Source organism: Thunnus maccoyii, chromosome 24 (genome assembly GCF_910596095.1).
Source record: "Thunnus maccoyii chromosome 24, fThuMac1.1, whole genome shotgun sequence".
NCBI classification, from domain to species: domain Eukaryota; kingdom Metazoa; phylum Chordata; class Actinopteri; order Scombriformes; family Scombridae; genus Thunnus; species Thunnus maccoyii.
Window position 1 is genome coordinate 5,564,324 of NC_056556.1, and position 27,925 is coordinate 5,592,248.

The following is a 27,925-nucleotide window of genomic DNA, read 5'->3' on the forward strand; positions in this document are numbered from 1 at the left end:
AGCAACGTTTACATCGCTATATCTGCCAGGCACACAGAGCAAAAGTTATAAAATATCTTTATTTCTGCACAGCGCCTCTTTCTTAAAGGCACTTCAGACAAACTTGATTCCACTTAGAATTCAGGACGCTGGAAAGAACAAGCACAGTAAGGTGTTTGAAGTCCTGCTAAAATTGCATTTTGAGCAAAACTTTTCTCCTTTCTTATCTGCTGACACAGGAGAAGCATCTAACTTTGCTATACATGATGGCAGGAGTGGACGGGATTCTTCAAGTATCTGATGATTCCATTTGTTGATGATTTTGTTCAAAACTTATCAAACCATTTCTGTCTATATTTGAGCACCAAAACCTTATTTTTCTTAGAAGAAAAAATAATTTAGAGATGTTTCTGTTATGCGGAGCAGAGCAGGTGGACCCAATCACAGGAGACTGCAGGCAGAGCAAAGCTGTGGAATAACTTATTTATTTTAGGCAAAACAAAGCTGGCAGATGAGAGTGAAACAGAACAAAGGAGCCAACAAAACTGAACTGAAAACTAGGACTTAAATACAAATTGAACTAATGAAACAAGGAACAGGTGGCAAGACACAAGGAGTGGGCTGGGAGCTGATTGGATGGGGAAGACACAGGGAGCAGAGCTAACGAGACCTGATGCAGGACAGGTGTGGAGCACAGGATCACAGAAGGGGAAAAAATCCCCTGAAAACACAATATAACTATGAACAAACTGTCCCAGAAGTCACATGAACACAACTTTAATAAGTGCACAACGAGTACACACAGCAAAATAAACTTCAGCATAAATTACTGTTGACAAAAACATGAATTAATCAGTCTGTCAAGCGGAGTGGTTTGCATATTAAGGCTGCATGAAACAACATAAAAACTAAAAGACAACTGCAGCTCTGACTAGTTCACTTTGGCACTCAGTTCCAATGGGAGTCAGTGTAGCAAGCAGCAGTATCTCAAGTGGTCCGTTAAATATAATCTGCAACATCTCTTCTATCTGTCCTCCTTCCCACTCAGTCCAGTCTTAAACAGGCTTGAGGGCATCTGGTGGACTGGTGGAGGGACACAGAGCCAAATTGGGACAGAACCATGACTTACATTCATTAAACATCAACTAATTTCAAGAATTTTATAGAATTCAGTGTGTATATCTTGATTCAAGATAAAAACAAGACAAGTTGTGACACTAAGTTCAAGAAAGATTAAAAGCAGTTTTAGAAATTACTCGAAACAAGTTGATTCGCATTAAAAGTAGGTTGAAATAATCTCACTTTGCATCACTTTTTTCACTTGATTAAAGAAAAATCAAACTCTAATTACACAAATTATAGATTTTTGCAGTGCTCTCATGATTTCAGGCTCTATTTTCTTGAAAAGTGTAGGATTTTGATTAAAAAAAAACATGCGTTCATTTTAGAAAATACTTGAAACAAGTTGATTTGCATCAAAAACAAGTTGAAATAATCTCACTTCACATCACTTTTCTACTTGTTTTAAGAAAAATCAAACTCTAAAGACAAAAATAAAGACAAAAAGTTTTTGCAATTTTGCAAAAAGAAAAAAAAAAAAAATCTTAGTATTTATTGTACAACTGTGTATTTAAGCTAACAAGGTGCAAAAGCAATTTTTCATGTCAAAACTCACTGTGAATCCTCCCCATTGGCCAGCAGGCTCATTACACGCCGCCCTGCTTTGCTTTGGGAAAGCGTTTGTCTTGATTACGCTCGGCTTCCTCGCCTCCTGCACACTCGCTCTAATTAAAGATGCTCCACTACGATTAGTAGCATTCCATTATTTACTGAGAACCACCACAGTATGAAATTAACATTTTTTTGTAATGGGTAAGGAAAAAAACAAATAACATGATAAATGTACAAACTGGGAATATTATAATTAGTAGAAGTTATAAATATGGTAAGAATATGAAGATAAATATGACAATTAAAACTAGAGGGAAGTGCCATAACAGTAGCTTTAAATACAGACTTGATCTCACATACAGAGCTTTGTTAGGAAATGATCCATCATGTGGTCATGTGATAAACTTATTTATTTTAAAAGGTTATTGTCTCTCAGCTAAATATCACAGCTTTCATCTTGTTTTTGATGGAAAACAAGAAGTCTAGCAGTGATATTTCACATGAATATCTTCACATTTACACTTTTTGTCAGGTTTATTTGCATATTTGTATTACTGCACTGTACATGGGACAGTCCATAGATGGAAATGTGATTTCATTCTAACATCAAAGTGCGTGTGAACAACACAACTGTCTCGCTCTCAGCTCTGTTTTCAGGACTTAATTGAAGACGAAGCCTTGAATTTCTCCCGTTGTCTCTAACTTTTAGGAGCATTTAGCCTGTTATTAAACTTTCTAATTGGCTCAGGCAATTACAGCAGCAGAGTTGGCTTTTCTCACATCTACAGCCCTGAGCTTTCATACACAGAGGAGTTTCCAGGCATTAAAATATGATCTGTAATGTTGGCTCAAAGAGAAATAGACATAATGAGAATAATGATCACACACAGTGCACTGGGGTATACAATACATGTTCCAAAAAAGCCAAACTGTCTTTTCCCATGAGCATCATTTACTTGGGATTCGCTTTATTACAAAAGTAAACAAGAGACAATGGAAGAAAACTGCCCATTGGTACATTCACACATCTACATTTAAAAAAAAAAAAACTTGACAAAAATTACAAAAATGTTGCATAGACTTACTCTTACATAGACATACTTTATTATGACAATATTGTTTATGTTAGTTTTGAACAGTGGGTGGGCAATTGATTGTAATATGTATATTGCAACAGTGCTGATTGTATTACAAACAATTTTTTTCATTATTGTTTTTATTTAATTATACATTTTGCCTCATATTCATCTATATATGTACATCATACACCCTTTCAATTGATTTTTTATTGAGATTATTAGCACTTTTGTTATACATATTAACATGAAATTATTACTTTTTTCTTAACTTTTATTGTGGCCAACTTTTTATTATTTTTTTATTTGCTTTACACCGTTCACATTGAACAGTGCAAACGACCGATTGACAATTGCAGAAGAAAAGAAATAGAAAGAAAATTATAAAGAAGACATAGCATACAATTCATCCACCCACACAGTTCAACCATTGCTGGATTGTAATTCATAAACACTCAGCTGACAGTTTATACACCGACTGTACTTACATACAGAATTTGACAAAATCCATCTAAATGTAGGATTTAATTAAATCAGCAGCTGTCTTGATGGCAGCACTTGCTTCATCCTTGAGAGCTTTTATAAATGCAATCAATGTTTCTAACACTAAAAGATTGTGAAAAGAGTACATCCACCATTTGATATATAAACTATGCAGGGTTTTCCATCTTACAATAAGTAAAGTTACACTGGTGACAGCTAATGGGGATACAAATAATACACAAAAGTGCAAAAAATATTCATTTTCATTGTTGTATATGAACAATAAAGCAGAAGTGAAACTTTATATGAGTAAAGAAAGTGGTGTCCATGTTTAAAGAGTAACTGCACCCAGTCTAATAATCCTGATTAGGGAAAACATTGTTTTTTCCGAACCCTATGTAGCCGTGATGTAGCGTTGCATTACAGTACTCAGGTACATCGCTACAACACCCCAAAATCTACAGCAGAGTCACTCTTACGTACTGTCTCTGAAGTTTTTCCATCCTGCCAAATTTTTGGGTAAGAAGCCAATCATGTATTCCTAGAAATTATGTTTATATACGATTAAATTGTTTTCCAAATTGCATTGTGTTGGCAAATGTAAACGCTTCGTGGATTATGTTCACAGGAAACTCTATATTTATATATCGCTCTGGAGTCCAGGGAGGAGACTGAGGTGGATGGAGGTCTCTGACACCACAGACCCGGGGTCGCATCCTGACTCCTACGTATGTTCAGGTTTAGGCAACAAAAGCACTTTGGTTAAGGTTCGTGAAAGATCGTGATTTTGCTTAAACGCATAACATGTAATTTCAGTCTCTCAAACAAAACAATAACAAAAGACAGAGTTTGATGACGTTAAGTAGCGTGGGATCATGGGAGTTGTTGTCTTCACTGGTAAACAATCAGCTTCTCCCGTTTGGGATTACTTCAGTATTCGTCGTTCAGGATGTTTTTAGTGGGTGCCGAATTATCCGCAGAAGTCTCTTCCTCTCTAAAACAAACAAACCCAGTGATTAAAACAGGTAAAAACACTGAAAGTCAGTGTTTCACAGGACGTGTGGGAGCGGCTGCTAGCAGAGCTGCTGCTAACGTTTGCTCTGCTTGTTGCTCCGATAACTTAAGATCCAGACGTCCAATGACTAAAATCCTTCATCCTGTTAAAAGATATAGTTATAAACGACCAAGATTCAAAAAGTTTATCATAAAAATGTCTTAATGGCTTAAAACTGAATAAAAGTCCATTTATGACATCATTGTGGTGGACAACCACAATGCTGACGCTTGCATCTTGTGCGTGTATACTGTTTGGTAGAGGGGGGATGACGTCATTGACAGGTGACCAAATGAAACGGTCCGTTACCTTGATTAAAATTGCTGATTTCTCTGGGTTTGAAAATTGTTGGAAACATTTGGTATAATGTAAGTACACACTCAACAAAATATATAACATAGGTCTAGTTGTTTTTAGACATTTTAATGTGGAATAGTTACATATTATATAGCTTTAAATGTTAATAAGCATGTTGTGCTTCAGGTCACTGCAGACTTGTTCTGTTCTTCTATTAAACCAAGATAAAAGCTGCCAGTGCTGAAACATAACTATAAAAAGTTGAATATTGCTGTAGTTTCTACCAGCAGATATTGTTCTGCAAGATCAGATATTTGGGTGAGAAACAAAAGAACTCTGAACATTTCACTCATACATTCAGTATCAACATTTGTGCATCTTGCCAAATAATAATTAATTAACAATATTTTCTTAATATATTGAGAGAAAATATAATTCTGCCAGCATTACCTTTCTAACAAACAGAGCCTATTTGCTGTTGCATAATAATAATGCTTTTCTTAATCAAACCCTCATCAGAACAAACTGACTCTGTAACTCTTAAAGACTCTCTATGTCAGCATGTATTCAAGAGTGAGAGCTGGAAACTGACCTCCTGTATGGGTGAAGCACTCTATAACCTTTGACATTTAATGCAAAGTGAATGGAAATCCAATACAAACTAAATAGAAAATATGATTAGTGGTGTGGAACATAGCCAGCTCATCAAATATGCATCACAGTCATACATTTTTAATGGCAACAACAGTTTACTGTAACGTATAACAACAAATCTGGGAAGAGGGATGAAGGTTCAACGTCTACATATATAGATATGATGTTAAATCTTTTACATCCTGTCAGGAGCTGATGTACAACCTGTACATGAGGTGTTTTATTACAAAAACAGATGCCCACTATCTGAAGTAAATCTCATTATTTTTACAAAGTGACTGATAGCAAGACATTAAAGCAACTTTTTAGAGGATTAAAACTGCAGCATCCTTACTTTGTTTATGAAAGGTGCATCATTTGAACATCAATTAATCATTGCTTAGATAATTTTGAGACATCCGTAAACAAATTTATCCGACAAAACAGTGAGATAAATGCATTTTAAAGTGCTTATACTTGTTTTCAACTAGTCCACATGCACATTGCTAGCTACTCCACACATACTGTGTTGTTTGGGAGCGCTGGTTTAACAATCCTCACAAATAAAGTGTACATGGTATAGTAGATGGTGCGGGTGGTGAAGAAAGGTCAGCAGCAGACTCTGAGAAACTTACACTAACGTTGGAGTAAAACTAATAAAGCATGTCCACTTTTACCTGCATTTATCTCAGCATTAACCATATAGTAACCACCTTGAGTAACGCCAGGTTTGGTGATATTCTGAAGATATTCTCTTTGTCAACCGGGGATGACCTGCTCGTTGATATACTTTTAAAATCTCCACATACACACAACGTATGCAGGCAAGCAATGTGACCAATTTAGAGCCACCAGGTCAGATTTTGGGGGAAAATGTTTACAGCACAAAACAAGAAGAGCTCTTCCTCATCAAACAGAGCAATACTTTTGTACAAATATCACACCAAAGGAAAATTAGGTCACTTCAGAACTCTAAATTATAAAAGGTATGTGATTAAGTTTTCCCCTCTGAATGTGTATTTACAAGTTCCCCAAATTAAATGACAAAATACATAATTTGCAGTATAACTGCCCTCCAGAATGAGGGCTCTCCTCCCATCTGACACCTCTATCGGAGGGAAGACATCATTTGTCAGTGCCTTCAAAGACTGTTACAAATCAAAAAGGTTTGATACAGTTCAGGGACAAAAAAACAACTTGGTTGGGGTGAAGGATAGATGGTACTTGGTTTAGGAACAATCATGGTCAAAGTTAAAGAAACCGAAGTTGACGGTATATCAGTAGGAAAAACCTCTTCCCCTGGGGGACTTTTAGACTTTACAACAATGTCACACTTCTTTGTTTCCTTCTTTATTCCCGACTGACAAGAGTCATAATTCCTTCAGCTGCCACTGGGGCTTTGTCACTTTAACGTAATGTTATTTAGGGTATTTGCTGAAACAACTGTCATTTTTTTCTTTGGAGGACAGTCTTGAATTGACGTTTCATCTTATCCAGGCTGACGTAGAGTTCATGTATGTTGTTTTCTTTTCTTTTTTGTGAATCTGCCTCGATCTCGTTCATGTTTGTCACTTTTTTTTTGTGGCTATTTTTCAGCTGTCATTTTTCACACATATAAAAAGGTGATGTTCATATTCTTAATTTCGCCTACGAAGCTCAGATTGGTTGTTTTTTCACCCAGGACCACCTGTCTGAATTGCTGGAAAAATAATCAGAGATGTGTCCGGTGAATCAGAGCTAGACCAGCTATCACCAAAATAAGATTTATTCACAAGTTGTGCTGTCAGCAGAGAGTTAAATAAGCATATCGGGGCACATTTTAATATAAAAACTGACAAACTAAATTGTACACTTCATAAAATGATAGGAAAAGGAACAATATCTATCTGTGCAGCTTTTTTTTCTACCTGTCAACTTCTTTTCTTCCTTCTCTAACCCCCCCCACCCACCTCCCCCCTTCCTTTTTTTTAAGTGGATTTGTCAGGTGAAATCAAAAAAGCAGACACAGCTTTTTTTTTTTATGGAACAAACAGCAGCTGGTTCCTGAAGGGGTCAAATGTTTGAGCTCAACACGACTGAACCAGTGAATCCTTTATAAAAAAAATCAACATGTCCTGTCAAAAACATCTTTCATCCAAAACACTAAACCCCTGCTGTGAGACGCTCTGAATAACAGCAACAGAAGAGAAATGCCTCAAATGTAAAAAGCTCAAACCAAACGCCTGCAATATCTTCGCCTCGAGCAAATTTGCATTCTGATCAAGAAACGTCTTTGAATGTGGGAGGCATTGGCAAACATCCTGGTTTATGAACTGTCTGTCAGCCGCTGTGCTGTGATGCTCCATATGAAGCAGCACATACTTGCTATAGCAGGAAAGAGAAGAAGAGAGGGAGGTAGAGAGGGAGGGAGTGCATTTAAATGTGAAACCGTTTACTGCTAGAGAGAGAAACAAAGGAGGGAAAATAGATCGTGTATTTAAATGTACCGCCTCTGGTGAAGCAGTAATAAAGTGAAGCTGCGGCATTGGTGAGAAAGAGCATTTCCAGCTCCGCAGCCTTCAGTTTCTCAGCGTTATCAGCATCAGCAAGAGTTTCTGCTCGGAGCCCAAGGAGCAGACGCCGGGGGAAAACTTCAAAACTGAGCTGCTGGCAGTCTGGTGACAGCAGAGATTTTATATGATCTGATAGGAAGTGCTGTAGCCTGGTTTTCAGATAAAGGGACATTCTGCGAAGCTGAACGATGAACCAAACTGCGTCCGTCTCTCATCAGATTGAGTGTCAACCAGCCAAAGATGTCAAGGTAGGATGCTCATAGTTTTTTTTTACATCCTCTCTTTCAGAATAATTCACGCACCATTCTCCTACTGACAGCATGTGAAAAAAGCATATTAATACCAAACAGCTGCCAAAGTTTTCAGCAGTATGTGGCTTTATTTAAACTTTGCCACTCTCCCATGCAACCGATGCTGCTCTGTGTCTTCAACCGACAGCACATCAACAGAAAGTCTATGATGCTACATAGCATACAAATCAAGTGCTTCACAAGACATTTATAATGATACAGAAAGTAAAAATACACCCATTGCTTGAACTGCAACATGAGCATGTCAAAACCCTTTCTACAGTAGTTTTCCTTCTCAAACTGTCCTCTAATTATGTGTTAGCACTTGCCGCACAGTGTCCCTGATTACATAGGCAATTATCCTTTCTGCACTTACTGTTTGCCTTAAATGTTCTCGGTGAAGACTGGATAAGAGTGTTAAATTAATTTGAAAGTAAAAATGTCCGACAGCCTGTTAAAAGCTTAAAGAATCTGTGTTTGACTTTCTTTGTGGGATTGTTTGACACATAAAAGAAGCAAAGATCAGCCTGATATTTGGCATTTTAGAGTCAATATACTTCTTCTCCGTCAGTACTGAAATCCAGCAGTAAAAATGCGATTTGTATTGATTTTTATGTTTTATGTTTTTCTTTTTAGGGACAGAAATGTTTTAACCCCTGTGCTTTGTTGACACTGACTTTACTTCCTCATTGCTTGGCTGCTGTTTGTGTAATTATATTAATTGCAATATCAACCAATCTTTCCTCAGATCTCATTAAAACTCAATATGTAGGAAAGTAGTGTAGTAGTAAAATATGGAAATGACTATGAAGTATTGTTATTGCGCCAAATAAGGATATGTGTCATGTTTTATAGATTAAATATATATTACTTTTGTTTGCCAAAAAGTCATTCACAGACAAAGAATGTTATGTTACACAATGATGTTACTTACATTTGGGGTAAAGTAGACCATAGAAAGGCCAAATTGTAGATATTGATGATTAAGTCTTGTCAAAAGGTGTTTAGACTCTACAGGGAGATTTTGTAATCAAAAGACATCAGTCCTGAGCAGCAGCAGCAAGACGAATCCCCTCATGGAGTCCAGACACTGGTGATGGTGGCTGATGACTTCGGCTGAGACTGATGAGGCTGATGAGATAGATGAAGTGATGAATCTGTGAAGACTGGGGAGGTGGTGGGTTGATTATAATGGCAGCATGAAGGCACTAAAGGCAGAGAGGGAGAAAACATATTTAAAAAGACAGGTGCCAAGTTGATAGGCCGACGATGACGGCATGTTACCGCGCCACTGGTTGGATGTGACCAGCTGATGTGAACAGCTGAGGTCTCAGTTGACAGCTGGGCAATGACAGCAAGGAAATTATGAGTGGGCATGCGTGAGGGATGGGAATGAGAAATAAAACTACAGACCTGAGCATGCAAACGATTGTCTTCCTGACTGAACTTTCACTAAAGCTCCATAAATGCAAATTAGGGATAAAGGAGCAGTAATGCTGTCAACAACAACCACAGAGCTTTCACTGTATTTAACCTTTACATATTGTTCAGAACAACACCCAAAACATCTTTATTTTAGCCTTAAATTTTATGATTTTTCCTAAAGTGACCAAGAATATACAAAAAAGGAAATATTTAAACTTTTTTGGAAAAAAATTTGTGCAGTCGATACCAAGCGCCAACCTCTGGGGCTGTAAAATGAAGCCAATGAAGAAGTGCCAAACACTGCAGTTCCTTGAATGGCCAATTGAGGCTCCAAAAGCGAGTCAATCCCCATAGACCCCCATGTTAAAATGCCCAACTTTACAGCAGAAATAAACTTACAGCCTGGCACAAAAAACGGTTTTGGTCTCTGTAGCCAATTTTTCCTTTCATGACAACTGTACAGGGGATGAATTTTTTTATAACTCACCCGTTTAAATTTTATTGAGCCATAAAGTTATGCGTAATGAAGGACATGGCTGCTTTGAGTGACAGGTCCACCAGCCGCTAGGTGGCTTGTTTCAGCCATTCGGCCCGCCTCTTTGACCATTTTAGATTGGCTGGGAGTTAGGCAGAGTCACGCACTGCCAAGATGGCGAGGGCCGGCGCGGTTCACTTTGAGCTTCAAAACCGCTCTTTAGAAACCAATGGGTGACGTCACGGTGACTACGTCCATATTTTTATACAGTCTATGATCAATACACATCTTTGCACATACTGTAGGGGATTAAATTTGACGTGTATTTATTCAAAAATTCATTCTTCACATTCAGTAACATTCACTGAAATCATGTTTTTGTCCATAAACATATAGCATAAAACCTGATTACTGATGAGGTATTTATGAATTAAAAATATATGTGTAGTTCAGAAGTTTGGCATAGAGACTAATTATGAGTCTGAATATGAACAGTAAGGGTTAATCATGGCATAGACCTACAGCATCAAGGTGATAAAACAATGGACAGGGTTAGAAACCACTGGGTCACATTTGGTTTTTCACCATTTTATCCAATATGATGATCCTATACAGCAATCTAAACTCTGATTGAAAGATTAAACACCTCTATAGGCTAAAATAAAGCTCTGCAAAGGTTAAAAAACAACAGTTTAGTAGAAATCAGTGTCTTAAACTGCATATTCTGGTTTGTTTGACAAATCCAGCACTGTCTTCTACTGGTTTCCAACGGTTACATCCTTACATATGCTGCTTTATCTAAAACTGGGCATGAGAACATAGCAGCACAATAATTAAGACAAAGAGAATCAAAGTACGGTGAATATTTCAAACTGGAGCCTCTATAGTGATACTGAATGATCAAAGTGCAGTAATGTTTCATTCCAACCTCCTCATGTCGCAGTAAAATACAAGACAGAGACACGGTGACAGCAGTGAGTAGAATAAAGGCTTCAGCATTAAAGAGCTTCATTATTGCTCACAGTTTATGCAAAGCGGTTCTTAGCTGCGAGCAGATCCCTCAGACAGGGAGACGAACAGCCAAAGCATAATCCCGTACAATCCTGTGCTGCTGTCGGCCCACAGCAGCAGCAGGGTGGGAATAATCTGGCAGGAGGGAGCTTCGATAAGAGCAAGAACTCGTGCAAAGAAAACACTGCATTACACTTTGAAAAAGCCATTTTTCAAGTATAGCCTCATGTACTTGATGTTTCTTATATTATTATTATTGTTATACAATGACCAACATGAATGTTTTTGTTTGATCCAGGCACTTTTAAAGTTTCAAAGAAAGAGATCCCTTCATTTCACAGAGAAGACTTGAGGTTTTCACATGACACCGGCGATATATAAAATGAACCGACATGCTTTGTTGTGTTTCATTTGCATTATTTAGTTTTAATTGTGTCATAAATCATCGCTCAGTAATCCACCCTCATGTGCCGCCTGGTTTTAGCTGCTTCATAAATAAGCCTCTGGAGATACAGGAGCTGTAGACACCAACAGTCACCCACCACAAAGCTGCTGATGGTAACAGAGAGATGCAGCTCTTTGCTTTCTTTTTTTGTGTGGATTGTATTAGTGTGAAAGTGAGCCTCTTTGTTGATATTGGAGATATAAAGGCAAAACTGAAAATATGTGTTTTTTAATCAGCAAATTACCAGCATTTTGTGCAGGAATTCAATAACTATGAATCTGATTGTGTTTGTGCTGAAACGTTACAACACAGCATTGTCATGGTGGAAAATGAATTAGCCCATTATGAGACAACAAATCTCCACTCAAACAGAATATTGTTCACGGGGTTGTCAGCTTCCTAAACTCATTTAATTGCAGATTTTCTACCGATTTTACAATTTTAATATCACATCTTTCACAATGTGCCACTATTGGTAGAACCACTTTGTGTACAAACAGGTATTGAAAGGTTGTCAAAATCAATAATGGAGAAAGAAGCTAAAATTACGTTTGCCTTCCTCACTCGACAGTTTATTTAGATCTTCTCAGGTCCTTGAAATCCACTGGATTTATGCTGTTACAGTCATTTTCAGATATAGAACTAATTTGCATAACTTTTTATTAGTAATATACTTTTTTGCTAGTGGTATTTTTCGGCATTTTCGCCTTCAATTTGTAAATTTGATCCCCCTAAAACATCAAGCACTCACCATTTTCCCACATTTCTTCTGCTGAAAAGAATATTATTGTCCTCACTGTCTATTAAATGAGCACAATTTTTAAAAAAAAGGGGATTAAAAAGCATTTATAAGGGATATAAAAGCTGCCTGGCAGAGCAGCTGTGGTGACCACATCAGTTCATAAACTCTAACAAAACAGCGTCACAGCATGTCACTCTCATCTAGGGAGGCAATGATTATAGATATTATAGATATTATAGATTATAGTCTGAGGAAAAATCACCCTTTCACGTGTTGTGGGAATTGTTTGTGCAATAAAGGTGAAACCACAAGGAGCAAGTTGTCTTTCAAGAGTATTTATTGCAATAATCAGAATTCACAAATGGACCTCCAGCTTGTACATACATTTCTTCATCCTCAGACACTAACTGTTGTCTTTTAATTAATACACAGTTGCCCCTTTGTTCATTCATAGCACTATCTATATTTTTTCCCCGGTGGTTTCCTCCTCTGCCTCTGTCTGCTGAGGATGAAGAGTTGAAGGCCGAATCACAGCTTCGCTTTTTGATAATGTTTCCACACCTGCTGAGAACCAGCAGTTGAGGAGCTTCTCACACGAGGACTAAACAAAGGAAAAGTGTTATACTGTGCACATAATCAAAAGACAATAAAACCTGAGAGTATACATTTACATTACACACAGTTTCATCATTATCATGCAGACTTTTATTTCACATCTGCATTTTTAATAAGAGGTTTTATTGTATTTTTCCCCCACAACATTTTTTGCTTTGCTTATTATTAATATAAGATTAAATAATATGAAATTAAGATGAACTTTAATGATCCTCTAGGAGAAAATATCACTAATGTAGGTCATAAACTGAAGTGTTATTATCATCAACTGTGATCCATGCCTAATTCTTAATTCATTTTTAATAATCTATTTTAATATTTAATTTAATTTTATATGAGGCTTGGGAAAATTCTGTCTATTATTGTTATTTATTTATTGATTTTGCAGTTTTAGTGAAAATGAAGGAAAGAAATTAAGAACATCTCTTATGCAGGTGTTATTAATTACTGAAATGCAGTAAATTAGATCCCACAGTGCTGGAAGTCTACAAGATCCTAATGTTAAGTCTTTTACACCTGGTTTATTTACCCACCGTAGCCATGTGTTTACTCAGCACAGATGGGAGGAATGATTGCTCTGAAACTCTTGAGAGGATGACATGGTGAGTGTTAATTTATAAACAGTGCAACGCTCCTTTTCCTGCTTTGCTGCTGTTGGTTTAAATTGCACTGAAAGCCCGACTCTTAACTCAACGCTACTTTTTTGATTGTAAGTGGCACGTTTATATTTATTTCCGTACCAATGTTTCATTAAGTAACCTGCCACTAAAGTAATGATATTTTAAACTTAGCTATTACTTAGTGTATTACCTTCAGTTAAGCAGTATAGCTGGATCCCTTCCAAGCATGTAGGAGAACCTACGGTGGCCGTGAAACTCACAAAAATTGCAAAAGGTCCTCTCTAGAGTCAGTGTTTGGTTTGTCTGTTCTGGGCTACTGTAGAAACATGGCAGTGCAACATGGCGGGCTCCACGGAAGAGGACCCGCTCCCTTTGTATATATAAAGGGCTCATTTTATGGTAAAAATATATTCCATTTCTGCCGTATCTGCTCCACTAGATGCTACTAAATTCTGCACACTGCAACTTTAACTTCGAGGTGTTAAATCCAACACTTCAACGTTGGGTCCCTCAGCCGTTGCCAGAAAACTTGTCTGCTTTAGCTAATGTAGTTTCCCTCAAACACAAACGAGGGGAGTCGCTCTTGTGACAGCATGTGTAACTTGTTGCAGCGCAACATTTTAAGCAGGTTGCACCTATGAACATTTTTTTTAACATAATTTTCTTACAGTAGTTGTTCATAGAAAAATAAAGTACCATAATGTCCATTTTCTGAGAGTGGGAGCAAAAAACTTAGTGTAGTTGAGCCTTTACGGTTGTAAAACCATGATGTTTTAAAACGTGATTAATAGTGAAATTGGTTAATTGCTGCATCTCTGCAGTCTCAAATCAAAAGTTGCTTTCCTGCAGGCGTGAAATCTAAACATTGCCAAAGCAAAAATGACAAATACTGATCACTAAAACTGATTACATCCTCCAGAACAGTGGCATGGTAGTAGATATTTTGCTCGCTGTTTTTGACTCCATGACTATAGACGGGCCACCAGTCCCTCCAGCGTCTCCCTCCAGGTTTTCTATTCCAGGTTTTCCTTTGTTCCCCTCCTTCTTTTGATCTCTTCTTTTATAGGTGCTGATTACAGGTCAGTATTTTGAAAGATGTCTGGCCGCGATACTACTTTTTTCGGGTGTCATTTCTAACAGGACTGCACCTAAATCTTTCTTGTTGTTGAGTCGTGAACAAAGTCCATGCTGTCAGGCGGGTTCCACATGGTCAGACTGGATCGCATTTCTCTTCTGTATTGTTGTCGTTTTTATGACAAAGTCAATGATGAACAGACACAACAGTGGAGAGAACGGACACCTCTGTCTGACTGCTCGAATCCTTTTGTCAGCCGTGAACAAACTGGCTTGTCATACCTTCGTATGAGCTCATAATAAGGTTTCTTTTGGTTTTGCAGCTGCATCTAAGGAACCGGGTTTCACTCGGTTTGATGACTTTTCATAGTCGACAAAATGTTCTGTCTTTTTCTGTGATTGTTTGCTCTGCTGAATCTGCATGTTGGTTTCTCAGTCTAAGCTCCTTTCTTTAAAAAGCTCTACCCCCCTTCACTGACGGCAATTTCCCTCTGCAATTTTTATATCCACTGTAAGTCAATTTGATCACCGATTTGAACTAATTTGCTTGTAAAGTGCAGACAGAGGGAGGCCAGAAATGTGGCTTTTGCTACTTCAAGAGCCGTAACTCAGGTGAGAATTCCTATATGCTTGAGGGCTTATTATATATATATATTAATTTCAAGATTTTATATGAGATATGAGGCCATAAATGTAGTTTGACTGTGGGCTTGATTAACTGTTATGTCCAGATGCTTGATTGTAGGGAATAAATTTTACACTCAGTCCTTGAAAAAGTTAGTAAGACTGACTTTATGAATGTGTTCTACATGTGAAGGTCAGGTTTTCTATTATTCTGTCCCCTACAACCCTCACAGTATTATGTCACAATAGCATAAAATATAGATTTATAACATAAATTTAATCCCATTTCCTATCCTATATTTTCATTTTGTTCATTTTATTCTGAGTTTATCATGGTTTGCTATTTGATAATCATTACTCTTCCTCTCTGTCTCCTCTTTTTTTTTTTTTTTTTTGATGCTGCAATGATCAAGCCGGTTGTTGCTAAGTAACTTGTTATTCCAGGAAATTGTTATCATATATATATCAGTCAAATCCTATTTGCACGAGGTCAGAAGAGTGGGAGTGTGTTCATACGCCGCAGTTTGCAGTGAGTCACTTTTAAGAGCGCCGAGGACATTCTCATCCTCTAAAGCTTTTCTTCTTACATCTTTAAAATCGGCCTTGACATCTCGGTGATCTGTTAACATCGTAGATTGTGCGTTGAAGCTTCTTTCTTTCTTTTTTTTTTGTCAGTTCACAATGAAACGACCAAAAACTGTTTTTTGAAAAGTCTGACCTTGAACCGCAGCAACAAGACTGTCAGATTTTATGTGTGTGTGGGAACTGACGGATCTGTTGGAGGAAAATGACAACACAAGCTCTCTTATATGCATCTACAATCCACTGTGTGCCCTCATGTGCTCTTAAACAACTGGCACTGGATGATACTATCTGCTCATTTTCAATAGCCGATGTTTAATTTTTAACTGGGAGTGAGAAATTAAATGACAAAATTGAACAAAAAGCCAGAATAATCCTTATACAGAGAGAAATTATATGATTATAATCCAACATTACCCAGAAATTAATGACATTAACTGTTTTAATTATGTTTCCATTCTACTTAGAAGGATTAACATGATATTAAGACTCATCAGTTTGGTGATAATGAACTCCACGGCTCCAATTTCCCCTCACAAGCAGCTCAAATCAATTAAAAAAGCTGTTTTAATGTTTACTTACTGACAACATGAGCAGTAACGAGCACATTCAAGGCAGCTGTTGAAGTTTAAAGTGCTTTTGCAATGTGGAAAAAAATAGTTTCCCAACATTTATGTCTGTATCTGAGGCTTTAAATGAAAAATGTGAAAGAGTGAAGCTGTTTTTTTTTTTTGTTCCAAGCAGCAACTCAGGACCTGCGCTGAGCTGAACTCCCAACCCTAAAACCTGTGAAAGCGAACAGATTGGCATCATGACGGGGTTCAGCAGCATGTGCGGTTCACAATCACAGTCAAAAAAACAAAAAAAAAAATCACTGAATATCAACATTAGCCACAGCCATCTGTTACCGTGGAGATGGACATGGAGTAAAAAAGCGGGGCCTGCTCATTAGCATGTGAGCGGTGGAGGAAGATGACTAATCTCGTCTCAGCCGTCCTCATCATCACTGAGTTTACTGTGCTGGAGATGCTCAGAAACCTCTGATAAGCATGTTAGCCTCTGAGTGTTGATATGCTTCACTAGCTAATTTTTACTCCTCCTACTCACTCAATAAAAATGTGGCTAAACTTGTATCACACCACACATTTAGCTCTTTAAAGAACACTTCATAAAAGGCGAAAAGGAGCAGTTTGCTACTTTATAGATTTAAAAAACAAAGGATTTGTTGTTTAGAAATCCTAAAAGCAAAACAGCTCATACTGTGATCATGTTTGGCAAAGCTTGAGCTGAACTTAATGTTCACTGTTGCTTGTTAACATTCGTCCCTGTTCTGATGCAACTCTCTCTTCACTCTGCTGCCACTTCTACTACTGCGACAGGTGTTATAGCTGATGCTATGACAACTAGAGAAGACTCAGCGATAGCGGGACACTGTAACAAGTATTCACACACACACAGCAATCATGTTTGTACATGCTTAACTTATTAATGTCAAATTTTTGAAAGGAATTGATTCATGTTTAACAGTTATAGACTCTCAAACCCAACAAGACTCTCTTTTTGCTTCAAAACACATATTAAAACATTATCAAGACAATTTTAATTAGGCTATTTAAGTAAATATAATGTGTTTCCTATTACAAATGTAAAAATGTAGTCAGCTGACTCTATAGCATTTATACAGGCAACTTCTACTACAGCAGCTCTATTGTTACCACTACAAGTCCCATTAACCTCCTGCTGCTACTGAGTTTATTTATATGACGTGTTTAGTTCACAAGAGCAGTTCAAAGTACTTTACTTAAGGCATTAAAACGTTAAGAAGAAGAGAAAAAAAACAACATAAAAAGTTTAAAATGTCAATTAAAAGAATAGAAACATTTCTAAATGGACATTAAAACTAGAAACTAGACAGGAAATGCACAGAGATAAGTTAATACCACTAATACACAAGGCACATCATGTATAGTTCATTTCATAAACAAGAGCAATTTAAAGTGCTTTATTTAATTCATAAAAACATTAAAATGCCAATTCAAAGAATAGAAACCATTCTAAATGGTTTTTAATTAAATACATGATAAGTAATAGATTAGAAATACAATTTCAGAGCAGTAATAAGTTGTAAGTTGCCCCGAATGTCTGTGTAAGTCTTATTATATTTTTTCCTCAAGACAGGTCAGTAGGTAAAAATACAGGACCTGCTTTAAGGCAATTATAATTTAAGTTGAAATTGCTGCTCAGTTAATTAAATTACCAAAAAATCATTTGACACATAATGAATCTGCAGCTTTTAAAGCGTCTGAGGCTGCAGGGTAGTTTGTCTGTTTCATCCAGCTCTGAGCTGACGAAAGGCACGAAGTGACTGCATTTATTAATAATTAAATCAAAGCATAAAGGAGAATATGAATAAATGCACGTCTAGTTTTTGTCACTAGAGGGCAGTTTCACACAAGAACGCTCTGCTCTGCTGTCTTGTGGATGGATTTCTACTGACATCATGTGATGTAATGTGAAATCAGAGAGGCTGCTGACCTCCAGTCGTTTTATCAGACTGTAATCATTAAAAAATCTGAAGAATGAATATAAAGGTTTTCCTTTTCAACCGTTCAAATACTTTATTTGATGATTTTATCTAAATTCCCTTTGACTTTATTCATATCTGTATTATGTAAATGTCGTAACATGCAAATAAGCAGGCTGAGCTCAGTTATCCAACAAATCCAAGGACTCATTCAACATAAAACCATCAAATAAAGCTTTGATTTTTAAACCCACAGAGCCTGACATCCACCTGCATTCATCACAGCGACCTGCTTAAACGCATCAGCTGCTTTTTTTTTTTAAATTACCTTGCCCTTGTTGCACAAGCTGGTGTTTACTCTGATGTGTTTTATTTTTGGGCCAGTGAGTCAGACTGTGGCTCACACAGCACCAAGTACCAGGAGGAATCATCTCAGGTTAGACTGCTCTGAAATATAATTACACAAACCAAGGTCAGCGCTGCGAAACTGGGCAATATATACACAGGGTGATCGCTGGATGAGTGGATGTGCACAAATGAAACGTCTAGCAGCTCCAGGGATATGAGAGTGTTGTGACAGTTGTCTACATTGATCTCTACAGCTGCAGGATTCGAGTAACTTTCATCTTTTAATCTTTTTAATTAACATGAAGGATCCACTTTGAATTTTATATTAAATTTTCATCCTGGGTAATTTCTCTAAGCCACTTATTGTTATATAAAAAAAGAGGAAAAAGTTCTTAAATTGAAAGCTTTCACTCTAAAATACTATACATCCATTTTCCAAGTGTTCTTAAATTCATGTTTAACCCATAAGAAGCCATGATGACACAGGTCATCAACCCTTTCAATGTTCTGGAAACTTCCTCATACAGCTTTTATCCTTGATTTTAACTCATGAAGTCCCTGAGTGACATCTACTGAACATCCTGGTGCAGTCATGTGACCATGTGTGAATCTGTGTATCCATGACATCACTTCCAAAATGGCGGCATGCCATGAGACAGAAGTAGCTAATTTTTAAAAAGCTTGTTTTTTGTTACTAAAGGAAAGTTTCAACACATTTAACATTTCTGATGCTTTAATAAGACGTCATGTATTACATTTAGTCTGTTCTGACCACATTTCTTGAGCAAATTGATATAAAACAAGTTATGACATATATGTTACATTACAGAAATGTGTTCCTCGTGGTCCATTTGGTCTGTTTTATATTCCCCATAATTTTCCTTTAAGGAGACATGGGTCCGGGTTCTTATGGGTTAAAGCCCAACACCTCTCAAAAACATGTTTTTCTTCTGGTTGGATGTTTGAGCTTCACTGTGCAGAGTTTGACACTAGAAATCGGTTTTCATGTTCATCTGCTGAAAGTGGGAAGTTTCTCTTATTTTAAAGCATGATTGAACCAGTTTGGAAGCCAATCGTGGTCCAGTATGCATCTTACACAAGTGTGATGTGGAAACTTGAAGCCTCCAGTGCACAAACACTTTAAAAACAGACTTTACAGTGAATTAGGAGACATCTTGTGTCCAGCAGTTAAACTTATAAAGTAAAATATATTTGCATATTCATAGATTCTGGATTTTTTAATGAGGGAGAATAAGACGGTGCCATTTTTAGGATTTTAACGAGGTAATTATAATTTTTTTGTGTGCAGAGACCATATCAGACACATTATTGTTCCAAGCAGAGTATTTTTATATGTCTTAATACATGTCTGCAGGGGATCTTTAATATTTCAAAACCTGAAATGACTCGCTCCTACAAAGCTTCACACTGTTCAGGTATTGGCAACAGGCAGGAGTACCAAATGCACACAGCATGTTGGAATAAAGGAACTTCACTGAAATCATGGCATTAATAGGCTGATGGTTGGCAACAAAAAGGGCAAAAAAAAAGTTTTTTTTGTTTTTCCAGACAGTAATTATGAGCAGCCGAGTCAGAGAAACCTTTTAAAAGTTTGTTTCTTTAGTTGTAGTTCCAAGTTGAGCACATCAGAACTTCTTTCTACAGCGTTGAAGGCAGTTTCTCTACATCTAAATGAAATACAGTATTAGCAGCTGATTCACTAAACAGTGTGTTTAAAATTCAGCAAAAAATAGCTGATTTAAGGTCTTTAATAGTGTGAGATAAAACAAAAAATAGCAGGTAATGCCTGGACTTCCACGGTGGCCACGCTATTTGTGTCTGTGGAAGTGTCTGGTGAAAGGAGATGACGGACAGGTGTGCAGGGAGGGACAGGGTCAGGTATTTGGCAGAGGCAGGGCACTCAAGAGGGACAATTAGAGGATATATTAGGAGAGGAAAGATGGTCTGAGCAGGTGTCACTTTGAAAATTGCTAACGAGCTATCCTAATTTTCATTCCAAGTCATTTGTCCTTCAGCCCTTGTGTTGACCGACTGTCCCAGCAGCTGAAAACAAATGTAAAACAATAAAAATGAAGCTAAAATAATAGAATATCCACAAAAACAAAGTAATGTTAATTGCATTTTTTTTTTTTGTGGTCAAAGAGAGAGCTTCTAATGATTTTTCACCCCATAATCATTATTTTGGTGCAGCAATTAACAGCCATTAAGACACAGCTAATAACCGTCATTAGCACTGTTAGCATTTATCACAGAAAACAGCAGGTACCTTCAGTTTGTACCACGTCTTTATCACAGCAAAACACACATGACGCGAGGCCTTCGCTCTCCAGCTGAGCTACTTTCCCTCCATTATTGGGCACCGACTGAGAAAGCACAAAGTATTTCAGACATGTTGCACCTATTTCTCCCTCTCCTGGCTGCTGCAGGCATCAATGCAGGTCATTTTAGTCAGAATATATGAAGCACAATAACCAGATTAACAAACAGAAATTAGAAAAGTATTTAAAAATTGTGAATTATTGCTGTTAACTGGTTCCCTGTTTCTGGATTTTTGTTGAAAGTCTTGTGACTGATGTTTTTGTCGTTAGGTGTGAAAGCAAGCAGATGTTCAGTTAATTATCAGTTAATAATCTTTAATAATCAGTTAATTGCTACTGGCGGCCAGTCACTGCTGGTCCAGAATAGAGCTGAATGAAAGAAGCCGAGAGACAGAGATAAGGAAGGGCTGTCACGCCGCAGACTAATAAAAGCTCTTCTCTTAATCAGTAATGAACTCTGTGGTCCATGGCTTTCTCTCCAGGTGGTAATATGGAAGGTTAGAGACAGTTTTAGAAAGAGAAAAAAAAAAAAAAAAGTGTGAATGTGGAGGTTGTGAAAAGCTCTTACTGTGAAAAAGACGTTTTAAATCCTGCACAGTCTCTGAAAACCTCAATTTATGGCCAGATTAACCTCCTCCAGTGGTTTGTTGTTGGTCCCCTATTGAGCCCCACTACTGCTGACATGATTAGATGCTTAATCAGTTCAGTTGATTGGTTCACTGGTGTTATTTCACATATCGTTTGTATCATGTTTTCCATGATAGTAAACTCAAAATCTTGAATGTTAAATTTGGCTTCTGGGAACAATAATGGACATTTTTTTCACTATTTTCTTACATTTTATACACTAAAACACAACTTAACAACAAATAAGCTCAATATAAATGAAAACAGTTCTAGTATTAAAACTAGATTTTAACACAGAGTCCTTCTTTATGACCAATTTGCGATCAATCAATTATGTAGCTCCAAGTAATAAGGAGTAAACCTGGGCCTTTTAGTTTAGGTCTGTCCAAAGATAATGAATTACACCAGCACCTCTGAAGCTTAATTAATACTTTACATCTTGTTTTTTGCTCATTTTCATCGTACAGACATGAAGCGCTCTTACTGTATCTAATTTGACAAGAAAGCAAACAAGCATATTCACCAAAATGTCAAACTATTCCGTTAAAACTTTGCTCGCTCAGACTCAAAACCAAGGCCAAATTTTGCCAAAAATTCAGTCACATAAATGTTGTAGAAAAGTTCTGCCCTCTAAATTTTGGATTAATTTTTGGAGACTGCAGAGATGTTTCAGAGGTAAAAGAATTGTCTGCCGGCTAATGACAAGGCAAATTAATTATATAGACTTATCTTTGTTCACAGCTTCAACACAACGTCTGTAAATAAATTGGTCTTTAGCGGCGACTTAAACTTAGACTAAAACTTTAATGGGCTTTAATTCAGACAGTGTCTCACTCTGACATTGCTGTATGCATGTTGTTTGAATCATTGTCTTTGCGTTGTGTATTTATCTGAGCTGTTTTATTATTTGTGTTGTTTTATGTAACTGTTAGATGATGTTCTTTCAATTAAAAAACGTAGATTTTAGAGCCTCAGGGATGCTGAGTTATCATGGACATTTTCATGATTTTCTGTTGAGAAATGATATCATTAAAAGAGAATCTGAACACGGTGACAGTGAGGAAAATACTTCCAGGTGGTCCTCCGGTCAGCCAATCGCAAAGCTTCAAATTCAATTAATCACTGAGGCTCTAAAATCTACGTTTTTTTATTTAAAGAACATCATCAAACAGTTACATAAAACGAGACAAATAACATAACAGCTCAGATAACTACACAATGCAAAGACAATGATTCAAACAACATGCAACTACGTGGTTTTAGTGATAGCAGCGTCTCTAGCAACCACCATAGCAACGATGGAAAACCTGAAAGAATCTTGGTAATAAGTAACAAACTACACATCATATACATTCACTAAACAGAGAGAATGAAAATAAATTGCACATTTATCATTAGGAATGTTATCAAAATGCATTTTAATGCCAAAAGTATCTTAAAGATGTAGCGTGTAAGATTTAGGGGCATCTAGTGGTGAGGTTGCAGATTGCAACCAACTGAATACCCCCGACCCTCCCCTTCGTCCTACTGTAGAAACATGGTGGTACAACATGTTGGGCTCCCTATGTAGATATAAAGGGCTCATTCTAAGGTAACGGAAACATAATGATTCTTATTTATTTTCTGATTATACACTAATTAAAACATATTATATTCCATTTCTTTCAAGTGTGTTCTGCTAGATGCCATTAAATTCTATATGCTGCACCTTTAAAATATTGCATTTGCCATTTTTTTGTTTTGTTTTTGTTTCTGCAGACAGAAACTTGGCAGTCATGTGATGTACAATAGAAAAGAATAGCCAAAAAAAAAAAAAAAGGCATCTTACAATTTTAGAGCCGTTATTGTGAAACTAATACGTTTCGCGCTGCGGACCATTGTAGCTATTACACATTTTCATGTGAGACTGGGTTGGCTGGGAAATTATCACAACACACACAAGTTCACTGTCTCTTCCAGCTCAGCGGCACCTCTTACTTTAATTTTCTATAATCTGTCTAAGCAGGTTGGGTTGACTTTGAACTCCTGCTGCGTGGCAGAGACGATGTGGAGGTTTGAATCCCTCCCTCCGGACTGAAACCCCCTCCAGGCTTTCCCCATGCTGTCTGTCAACCTTCCTGCTGCTTCCTGATGATTTTATAGATGTCGGAAACGTGCAGTTTTTAATCTTCTTAGACAAATCACTGGCAAATTTAAGGCCTTTGAGCATGAGACTTTCTCTCATGGGTACGTTTCAGCTTCTCTTAAAGGAGGATTTCACCCTTAAACTCTTATTTTATTGTTTTGGTGTATTGTGATTCTTTCCATGGAGAAATGGCCAAACATAGAAACATGTCCAGATATTTTCAGTCACTACAGAGACATGGGGTTCTCCAGTGTTCAACAATAACACAGGGACTGATATCTATACCCATGATAGACATTTAAAAGTGTAAGAAATCACTAATGAAGTAGAAATACAGGGTTTGGTGTTTCTCTTCTTGTTCCTTCTGTTGGATGTTTGAGCTTCTCTGTACAGAATTATGTTTGTTTCCTACTAATTATATCTTAATATTGTACTCACCAAGTTAATTGTAGAGACCTGGAAAGACGCCAATACAACTAAAAAGATAGAAGATAGATAGTAGCATGTCAGCCAAGTTTATTTAGAAACTATTATAAAATGTCAACTATGATCATCAGCTTTGACCTGTGCTGTTCTTGCAGTGCAATGAGAGATTATAACTCCAAAACTAAAGTAGTCCACGAAATCTGACCGAACTGTTGCCTGCTCGTGTTTCTCCATAGTTGTAGAAGAAGTAGAGTGTGGTGATGTCATGGTTTAGCTTTGAGAGTAAAGTAAAATTTCATCAGTTACAGTTTATGCACCTAATTAATAAAATGTGTTCTTGAAGGAATGTTGTGGCTTAATATTACCTTCTTTAAAGTCAATTTTATTTGTATTGCCCAATATCACAAATCACTCTATTTCAGTCTGTACAACAATACAACATCCTCTGTCCTTAGACCCTCGATTCGAATAAGGAAAAAAAACCCTTTAATGGGAGAAAAAAATGGAAGAAACCTCAGGAGGAGTGACAGAGGAGGGATCCCTCTCCCAGGACTGACAGACATGCAATAGATGTCTAATAAAAGATCTCCTTCAGGCTTGTTTTAAGACGTATAAAAACACTCTGTGCAAGACGAAAACACATTTGGGGACTTGGAACAACACATGAGAGGCTACTTTACTACTCAGTTGCTTTAAAATTGGCTTTGTTTTTCTTAGCGAGCAAAGGTGAGACATTTTTTTTTACCTTTTTCCCCTAAATGCTTCTTTTAAACCCACTTTTTTTCCTTGATTGTCATTTTAACTCGGAGTGAATTCAGCTCAACGGGCCTCAGTGTCACCACCAGGCAAATCCCCCCTGACGCAGAATTAGATTATCAGACTGACGATGCCAAGTGAAACTGGGTTGACTGATTTTACTTGAATGAATGACACCATTTTTTAAGTAGTAAAATCAGAACAGAGCAGAGGGCTTTTGTGTGTGTGTGTGTGTGTGTGTGTGTGTGTGTGTTCATGTGTGTGTGCACCAGACATCTGTTTACTCTGAAGAGAAAAACCAGACAGACACGCTGTTGGCAAGAGCAGGAGAGCAGACTATCTTTTACTTGCTGTTAGTCTTGTTTATTTGCAGAACAAATGCATTTTTCGTGTTTTTTCCTGGCAACACTGTCCACTTTTAAGAGTGTGAAATTGTTGGACTCGGAGGTGAGAGCGTCTCGTTGCTGCGCGAGTTTTCACTCCTGATTGTTTTGACTGGAGAGAGGCGTCAGCATGATGGAACCAGAGCTCAGGTTCCTGGAGGTGAGGTGTCAGTATGCTCTTATTTTTAGAAATCACACTGCTGCGGTTCATGTGGAAGGTGTGGGGTGAGTGTTAAGACGTGAGGGCCTTCAGCAGCAGTTTAAAATCTTGAACTACTAAATCCTTTCATTCGTAGCTGGAGAATCCACTTTTTGGAGCGTGATGGTGTCGGTATTTGATATATAAAATAGGATCAAATCTGTCTATGTATGATGTGTTAAACAAGTCAACAACAACAAAAAAACTCTTATGAGACAAGGTGACAGACCTCAATCGAGAAGAATGATGTGTGTTTTATCGTTAAGTCCCAGGAGTTCGTGCTGCCACCTGGGAGAGTCGACGCTCTGAGAAACAGAAACACATCCTCTGGGAAACAAAGTGTGTCAGGCTGTTGTTGTGTGTGAGAGTCAGATAAATGAGCCGGAGTGTGTTTTGGTGAGATTTGAAAAACAGGATGTTGGGGTTAGACTGTGAGGTGCGTGCACACTTCAGCCAACGGTCCTGTTGTTTTCAGCTGAAAGATGCTTAATTGAGAAGGAAAGAAAAGAGAAATCATACACAAAACATGCAGGTTTTTAGCAGCTTGAAGGAGCTTTGGTTTGTGAAAGGTGCTGTCATTTATCTGGTTTTTCAATTCAGAGGAGACATTACGTGTTAAAGGTCTTTCCTCATGATGAAAAGGTTGCTTTGAACCAATCCCTCCATCCATTTTCTGCTGTTTTCCGGTCCTGGTCGTGGTGGGAGCAGGCGAAGTAAAGTAGCCAAGATATAAGCCTCCCTACTTCCCCTACCTCCTCCTTGGTGAATTTCCGAGGCCCAAAGGGACATCTAATCTCTCCAGCATGTTCTGAAGTTTGCCCCCAGGCCTTCTCCCAGTTGGACTAAAACCTCCACACTGTAGGAAAGGCATCCAGGGGCTCAACTGGTACTTTTCAATGTGAAGACGCAGCAGTTATACATGGATCCAGATCTGGATGTCTGAGCTTGAGGAAAGGAAAGTTATTTCGGTTGCTTGAACAGGTATCCCCTACAGTCTGTAAAGACTAAAATATAGATCACCAATGATCTTTCTGCCCACGTTCCTCAAGCCTGTCAGTCCTTAGATACCATCCTTTAAATAATCGCTGCAATTCTGCCATTCAGACCTACTATTGTGCAATCGTTCTATACACTTCTGACTGATCTCTCCTTATTGAACTGGCCTTAAAACTTCCATTGACCAGACTTGAAACATAACTGTACCATTGATATATATTATCTCCTTACTAGAATACTCTTAAAGCAGCAGGCACGTCAGTCATTTGTTGTGTTGTATTAGATTGAATATTTACATGTTTTTAGGCTCCTTCTAATGTCCTTAATCAAACAACCAATAGCAACCCAATTGGCAACCAATCCGGTTGAATTGGAATCTGAAGGTCAAAGATATCTGCAGTCAAACACCTGAGCTAATGTGACTCAGGGGGTCTCTCCAGGCGAAGACCTCACCCAGTAAAACCCCCACTGGCAGGATTTACAACCCTGCAGTTCTGACAGTATACCATCTTTCTGCAGATGCTCAGCTGACTGAAGCCCAAGCAGGCGGTCAGGCGGTCGCAGCACCGTCGGCGCTGAACCTCGGGCTCGTTCAGTAAACCTCGACCTACTTTTTTCTAGGTCAAGGTACTGGATTCTGTTTTTCTTTCAGTGTCTCCTGCCGTTTGTTTGTTTGTTTTTTTAAAAAATCTTGGCTCATGACATGATTTCAATTTGTTGTCCACCAGTGTCCATGGAAACAATTTTGAATGTTTTTATTGAAATGTTAGAGGAGAAGATAATAGTGATGATAATGTTGATGTTAAAGATGAAGGTGAAGAGTAACAGACTTTATTCCTGCAGCAGATTTGTGTTTTTAAATGCTACAAAAGCATTTTAAGAAACATACAAACTATCACAAAGAAATCACTAGTTGTATATGACAAAGCTGCCTGTGTTCATGGCCTTGATTCAACCGACACCCCAGTTTGTGTAACTCTTACTCATAAAAGCTTTAGTCATGTAAGCTTTTCACGGATGTCATGGAAAAACAACAATTTTTGGGTTATTTATTCTTGATCTTGAAAGCTTACTCTGTCATTTATGCACCCTCGCATCCCGGAAACCTTATGAAATCCCTGTTTGTAGATTAAAATACTGTATCCATGTGTGTCATCAAAGGGATGACTAATATGTTTTGCAGGTGCATGGCTTTCATCTGCCAGCAGTGCTACACTCCCACTCACAGCTTATTGTCTTTTTGTGCGTTTGTAATTTTGCATTTCTATAAATAAAGGCTTTCAGGAGATGTAAAGCTGCAAAAACAGTGTTACAGAACAGACCCTGTAGCACAATTTCTTTAGTTATGATTATTTACAGGTTGGTTCTTTATGACCTATATGAGTGTGAGGAGATTCTGGGGAGATGGATGAAAGATATAAATGATACGCAACAGGTTGTGCGTATCATTGGCTTTTCTTTTTAGGAAAGTTGATGTTAAAAAGGCACTTTGGTGTCTCTAAGGAGATACTTGCATACACTGTTTAATGTTTTAAAAAGCTGGAAAGACTTAAG

At 37.6% G+C, this 27,925-nt stretch overlaps 1 protein-coding gene across 1 annotated transcript in view; it reads left to right on the plus strand.

The window, feature by feature from the left end:
- Positions 1–7,581: 7,581 nt before the first annotated feature.
- LOC121892044 (inactive dipeptidyl peptidase 10-like) overlaps positions 7,582–27,925 on the plus strand; it is an 86,716-nt gene continuing 66,372 nt past the window's right edge. The window contains exon 1 of the mRNA XM_042404821.1: positions 7,582–7,993. Within this exon, the coding sequence (XP_042260755.1) occupies positions 7,934–7,993 (60 nt within the window). The 5' untranslated portion in view covers positions 7,582–7,933. The remainder of the gene's footprint in view (positions 7,994–27,925) is intronic.